The 6,027-nt window shown below is 36.9% G+C and overlaps 3 protein-coding genes across 4 annotated transcripts in view; 1 reads left to right on the top strand and 2 right to left on the bottom strand.

The window, feature by feature from the left end:
• LOC109129113 (glucan endo-1,3-beta-glucosidase 8-like) lies at positions 7–606 on the bottom strand (the record flags this gene model as incomplete). The annotated part of the gene is made up of 1 exon (XM_019236744.1): positions 7–606. A coding segment is annotated over exon 1 (600 nt), but the record flags the coding sequence as incomplete, so codon positions are not given.
• Positions 960–2,734, bottom strand: LOC104746973. 2 transcript variants are annotated; one of them, XM_010468533.2, is made up of 5 exons: positions 2,621–2,734; positions 2,133–2,257; positions 1,594–1,751; positions 1,415–1,506; positions 960–1,162 (listed from the first exon to the last, which is right to left on the bottom strand). In XM_010468533.2, exons 2-5 carry the CDS (start codon positions 2,230–2,232, stop codon positions 1,141–1,143), a joined length of 372 nt encoding a protein of 123 aa, XP_010466835.1. In that variant the 5' UTR covers positions 2,233–2,257; positions 2,621–2,734; the 3' UTR covers positions 960–1,140. The 2 variants fall into 2 exon arrangements, with proteins under 2 accessions (XP_010466835.1, XP_010466834.1); XM_010468532.1 differs by having other exon boundaries at positions 1,415–1,751; positions 2,621–2,732.
• LOC104746972 (DNA mismatch repair protein MSH1, mitochondrial-like) overlaps positions 2,829–6,027 on the top strand; it is an 8,274-nt gene continuing 5,075 nt past the window's right edge. Inside the window, exons 1-11 of the mRNA XM_010468531.2 lie at positions 2,829–3,143; positions 3,446–3,587; positions 3,741–3,838; positions 4,138–4,213; positions 4,398–4,517; positions 4,660–4,707; positions 4,817–4,881; positions 5,012–5,097; positions 5,231–5,395; positions 5,645–5,754; positions 5,856–5,961. Of these exons, the coding sequence (XP_010466833.1) occupies positions 3,031–3,143; positions 3,446–3,587; positions 3,741–3,838; positions 4,138–4,213; positions 4,398–4,517; positions 4,660–4,707; positions 4,817–4,881; positions 5,012–5,097; positions 5,231–5,395; positions 5,645–5,754; positions 5,856–5,961 (1,129 nt within the window). The 5' untranslated portion in view covers positions 2,829–3,030. The remainder of the gene's footprint in view (positions 3,144–3,445; positions 3,588–3,740; positions 3,839–4,137; positions 4,214–4,397; positions 4,518–4,659; positions 4,708–4,816; positions 4,882–5,011; positions 5,098–5,230; positions 5,396–5,644; positions 5,755–5,855; positions 5,962–6,027) is intronic.

The raw sequence follows: 6,027 nt of genomic DNA, 5'->3' as shown, positions 1-6,027 counted from the left end.
GATTATCTCAATCGTTGCATCTCTAAGCTCAGGCCTAAAGTCTCCAGCTGATGGAACAGGGTTTGCTTCAGGGGAAAAATAGATGTCTGCGTTGAAAGGAACAGTGACTTTCACAGTTTTCAAATCAGCTTCCTCTAATGCTCGTTGGATGTTAATAAGAGCTGGTAAAGTGAACTCAACGTAAGTTCCATTATATGTCTGAAGGAAAGGCTCGTTTCCAACAGCTATGTACTTGATGTTGACTCCGCCATTATAAGAATAAGCAGTGACGTTCTCTTCAACCCATGAATTTGCAACAGCTGTATCTTGAGCCATCTCTTTAAGAAACCGGTTTGGTATTCCTATCATTACTTCGATGTCTGAGCCAATCAGAGCGTCTAAGATGTTTTGGTCTGCTTCAAACAGTTTCAGCTTAGTGAAACCATTGTCTTGTAGCATCTTCACCACATTTTCAGGTGGAAGCTGGTGACTCGCCATTGTTCCCCAGTTCACTCCTACACTACTAGTGTTGCTAGAGGCAACGGAAGTTTGTGAGAAAAGAAAGAAACAGAGAATAATCTGATGAGAAAAGAAGAACATTGTTAACTTTGATCTCTCTTCTGCCATTTTTCTTTCTTGATGAGTCACTTTTTTCTTCTTCTTTATGGTGTCTTTCTAAAAAGGAGAAGATGAAATGTGATTGGGATATTTGTGATTTGTACTTGGTTCAGTTAAAGAAGCAGACACAACATGCAAAATAGCCATTGGCCTTGTTGTGGAAACACTTTGTACATGCTATCTGTTAACCTCACATGGCATTGACTCACCACAAATTTCTAATTTTATTCACATAATAGATTATTCAAACTTAATTAGTTGGCTCTGCACTCTAGATATTTAGTGGTTTTGTTTTCTTATTATACTAATACTCATTTAGGTATTTAAGTTTGTATAGACTTAAGAAACAATTGATAGTCACCTTTTCGAAATGAATTAAACAATCTTCATTTTATCATTTTGTTCACGCTACGCATAGTACAACATAGACTAGATAATGCTACTTAAGTCATACAACATAAATTAGATAAGGCTAAAAAGTCATAAAACACACAGATTAGATAAACTCAAGTGGCACAACATGTTATAGCTTCTGGATCGTCATCACTTCTCTTCACTGCTTCCACTGCAAAACATCAATTGCTAAACATTAGATAACTTCTTCATAAAACATTAACAGAACTACAAATCATGCCAAGAACCGTGTGTGGACATAAATAATCTAGAAACAACTCATATGTAAAAAAAACTGTAAGCCGACAACATGATCAATCTAGTATTGAATCAAAGCCTAACCACAGAAAAAGCCTAGATACATCTAAGACTATAAACCTCATCGAATCTAAGTCTAACTTACAGAAAAGCCTAGTCATATTACCTGTCATTGTAGAGAGCTATTTCAACAAGCTTCATATCTTGTTGCGTAAAAGTATCTGGCTTCAACCCTCGGGCTGCAGGGGCAGACAGAATCTGACAGTTTTCGGCAGTCAGTTCCTTGTCTTTATCAATGGAATGAAACTCGTAGCAATATGATCCAAGAAAACCTTGGTTTAAGACCTTACAAACCGGGTTTCCTTGGACATCTAGGCGCCATCTATCTTTGTTCATTCCAGGGACAACCTTTGCGCTCTCCCAACACTTCTCCTTTGCCTCCTGCGGGAAATCGTCTCCGCCATTGAACCGGTTGTTGTAAGTACTCATCTCTCTGTGTGAAACTTAGAAGAAAAACAAAAGTTTGCGGATAATTAAGATATTTCGTTTATGTTTATGACCCAATATAACAAAGACACTTGAGTTAGAATCCTAATCACACTATATATCTGTATTATTAGACAATCATCAGACCATAAATGGCTACTACAAGCCAAAGTCATCTTCTTCATTCATAACCATAAGACTTGTTCTTGCCATTTCACCATTTTTACAGCAAAACATTCTTGGCATAATCCAAATTCTCAACAACTCATAAGACAAACAAATGATAAGTAAAGAAACAGAAGAAAACAAAAGATTTAAAAGACACTAAAAGCAGCAGCACTCACTATAACAATGAACCGAGCATATTGTATCATCAAGGTTTTTGAAGGTTTACTTACTTGGTTGGAATCTGGAAAAGGGAAGTGAGAGATAAACCCTAGCACACGACTGATAGGGTTTAGATCTGGAAATGAAAGCCGCTACAGAGTTGAAAGCCATGTGACAGAGTCTGGAAAAATGGAACCTTGAAACAAGAAGACAAAAGACATAATAATAATCACACCATTGCAAAAAGGACGACTAAAACAGACAACCAAAGGAAAGCACGATTCGCAAAAGGTACTTCATCTTCACGAAGTGAAGTCTCTACCAAAGCCTAAGCACAGAACAATTCATAAATAAAACACCCTAAAGCAGATAACTTTTCCCTCATTCTCGAAGGAAGAGAAGAGACAATGCTCACTCATGTACAAGAAAGACAACAAACAAAACAAAACAAAATTTCAATAATTTATAACACAGTTTGATGAATTTTGGTTCTACTGACTCAAAAGGCACGAAATGGAAGAGGAAAAATCAGAAGAGAATAATCTTCTCAGGCTCTCACCAAGCAGAGACGAAGCCGAGAGAGAGGGCCGGAGGAACGAGTGAGAGACGAAGCAGAAGAAGAAGTACAGTCTAGTTGAATCCAACAAACAAAATAAGAATACCTACATCTAGTTGAAGTACAGTCTAGTTGAATCCAGAAGAAGAAGTTTACAATCACTTTTGTAATTCGAAACAAATCAAAGGGACCAAATGACAAATTATTAATTTTAAAGGGGTAAAATCCTAATTTCCATTAAAATATCAACGAAGAAGACAAAGAAGAGAGAAGAAGAGAGAACACAGTCGCCCGTCCGTCGTCGTCATCTTCTGGCGGGAAAAGAAGCCCTAGAAAAGGCGAAAGGTGAAAGCTTTTCTTCTTCTTCTTCTTCTTCTTCTTTGAGACTTGGGGACTTTGGGAGTGTGAGAGAGATGCATTGGATTGCCACGAGAAACGCCGTCGTTTCATTGCCGAAATGGCGTTTCCTCTTCCGCTCCTCATATCGCACTTACTATTCCCTCAAACCCTCCTCCCCAATTCTACTGTAATCCCCTTACTATTTCCTCTTCCTCCTCCTTTAATATATGTTTCCTGCGTCTCTACCTCTCGAAAAGCGTACGTTTTTGAAATCATGGAGGAAAAAGTTTGGATTTTTCTGTACATTTGAACTACTTTGTTTTGAATTATTGGACTTCATACCCCTAATTAGATTCGAGGGCTATGAACTTTTGGTCTTTGGGTCTAGTTCATACCAAATTTTTTATTGGTTAACGAGCTCAAATCTTTAAACTTTGGTGTTTGGGTCTAGATTCCTGAGAGAATCTTTGTTTTTAATTGTATCGACAGTAATAGAAGGTACTCTGAGGGGATACACTGTCTCAGAGATCGAAAGGCTCTTAAAGGTATCACAACAGCTTCTAAGAAAGCTAAGACGTCAAGTGATGCTCTCACTGACAAAGATCTCTCTCATTTGGTTTGGTGGAAGGAGGTAAGCCTTGTTTTTGTCTTTTTTTTTTTCTTTTTGGTTGACAATTTCCAAGTCTTGATATGGTTTCATTATATAACTAGTGATGATAGAACTTGACAGATGCACACAGTTGACAATATAGATATACTGATTTTTATATCTTTGCCTTTTCAGAGGTTGCAGACATGTAAGAAACCATCTACACTTCAGCTTATTGAAAGGCTTATGTACACCAATTTACTGGGTTTGGACCCCAGCCTGAGGAACGGAAGGTCAGTTCTCTGCTAAGACTATTGGAAGATTTCATCTTACTTTTCTGGTGTCTGCCTTTAATCCTTTTTGAGCTTGGTTTTTAAATGACAAAGTAGCTGGTATATTTTAGTATGACTTAGGAGCCTTGACGGAGATTTATTGAGAATCAGAAAGATGTTTGGAGCCTCAAATTTTAAGTTGTTAGGCTGTAAGCTATCGAGTTGGAAATAGTCCATTTAACTCTCATTCCAGTTGTTCATTGGTTATGATTACTTTGTGGTTTTCATTTATGGAATAATTTGGATTTTCTTCATCTCAGTCTAAAAGATGGAAACCTCAACTGGGAGATGTTGCAGTTTAAGTCAAGGTTTCCACGCGAAGTTTTGCTCTGCAGAGTATGTTTTTCTCTTTTGTTCTCTTTCTAGTTAAGTTTTCCGTTATTGAAAAGTTCCTTTGCTGTTTTTCTAATCCTATGCGTTTTGTGATCTCTGTTACCTTAAACGACAATTAGCAGAACGATATCATTTTTAGTCTTTATCTTATGAAGACAGTTTCTGCAATCATTTTTTTTTTCTCCAGGTAGGAGAATTTTATGAGGCTATTGGAATAGATGCTTGTATACTCGTTGAATTTGCTGGTCTCAATCCTTTTGGTGGTCTTCGGTCAGATAGTATTCCAAAGGCTGGATGCCCAATTGTGGTACACAATCCTTTTTTAATTTCAAGCTTACTACATTATGGCATTAATGTGATTCAAGTTTAAATTTGTTCCTACCATAAAATAAACTAATTTCTCTCTACCATTATCTTCAAAAAATTTAAAGATTATATTTCTTCTGCAGAATCTTCGACAGACTTTGGATGACCTGACACGCAATGGTTATTCGGTGGTGAGTTGAGAAAGAATTTTTCTCACCACTTGCTACATGTTGTTTCATCAAGTAGGTTGAATAAAAACGATTTTATATGACAATTGCTGTATGTTTTTCTTCACTGTAGTGTATCGTGGAGGAAGTTCAGGGACCAACACAAGCACGTTCTCGTAAAGGTCGATTTATTTCAGGGTATGTGATAAGATCCGATATTTTTCTGATTTTCACAAGCATAATTTTCATTGTCCTATTATCTAGAAAACTCATTGAAACTCTTTTTCGTTGGCATTCATCTTTCTGACATGTGCTTGTTAATATATAGGCATGCACATCCAGGAAGTCCTTATGTATATGGACTAGTTGGTGTTGACCATGATCTTGACTTTCCTGAGCCTATGCCTGTTGTTGGTAAGTATGTCATATGGCATGTTGTTAGTCACTGAAATATTACTTTGCGTCTTCATTACAATCTAAAGAAGATTTTAAGCCTTCATTTTTTGTATATACGTATTACATGACTTGCTATGTTTTGTAATTACAGGGATATCTCGTTCAGCAAAGGGGTATTGCATGATATCTATTTTTGAGACTATGAAAGCATACTCGCTAGATGATGGTCTAACAGAAGAAGCCTTGGTTACCAAGCTCCGCACTCGTCGCTGTCATCATCTTTTTTTACATGCATCATTGAGGCACAATGCATCAGGTTTTGCATATTATCTATTATTCTACATTATATAAGCCTCTCTGAACTATTAACACCAATAGTAGAATGTGGGCAAATGTGCCATTTTATTATTGCATGAACATCAGTATTCTCAGATAAATATAATGTTGAAGTGTCAGTAGACTATTATAAGAACAAAAAATTACTCATAAATTTGTGTCTGCTTAATTGACTTTGAGCTTTATGGCCTTGCTTGTATGATACAGTTTTGGAAAATTTACTATGCAGGGACATGCCGGTGGGGAGAGTTTGGAGAAGGGGGTCTACTCTGGGGAGAATGCAATGGCAGGAATTTTGAATGGTTTGAAGGAGATACTCTTTCCGAGCTCTTATCAAGGGTCATAACTACGGACTTTGGCTACTCACTATATATACAATTTACTTTTGATATTTCCAGTTTGATGAAAAATCAATTATTTTCTTTTTTTTTTCCCCACAGGTCAAAGATGTTTATGGTCTTGATGATGATGTTTCGTTTAGAAATATCAATGTACCATCAAAAAATCGGCCACGTCCATTGCATCTTGGAACGGCTACACAAATTGGTTGGCATTGTTCTTCTTGCTGAATAGTGTTTCACTAGGAAGTTTAGGAGTTTTGGAATGGTAAAG

This window comes from Camelina sativa, chromosome 15 (genome assembly GCF_000633955.1).
Source record: "Camelina sativa cultivar DH55 chromosome 15, Cs, whole genome shotgun sequence".
Classification (NCBI taxonomy): domain Eukaryota; kingdom Viridiplantae; phylum Streptophyta; class Magnoliopsida; order Brassicales; family Brassicaceae; genus Camelina; species Camelina sativa.
This window is presented reverse-complemented; position numbering and strand designations above follow the sequence as displayed.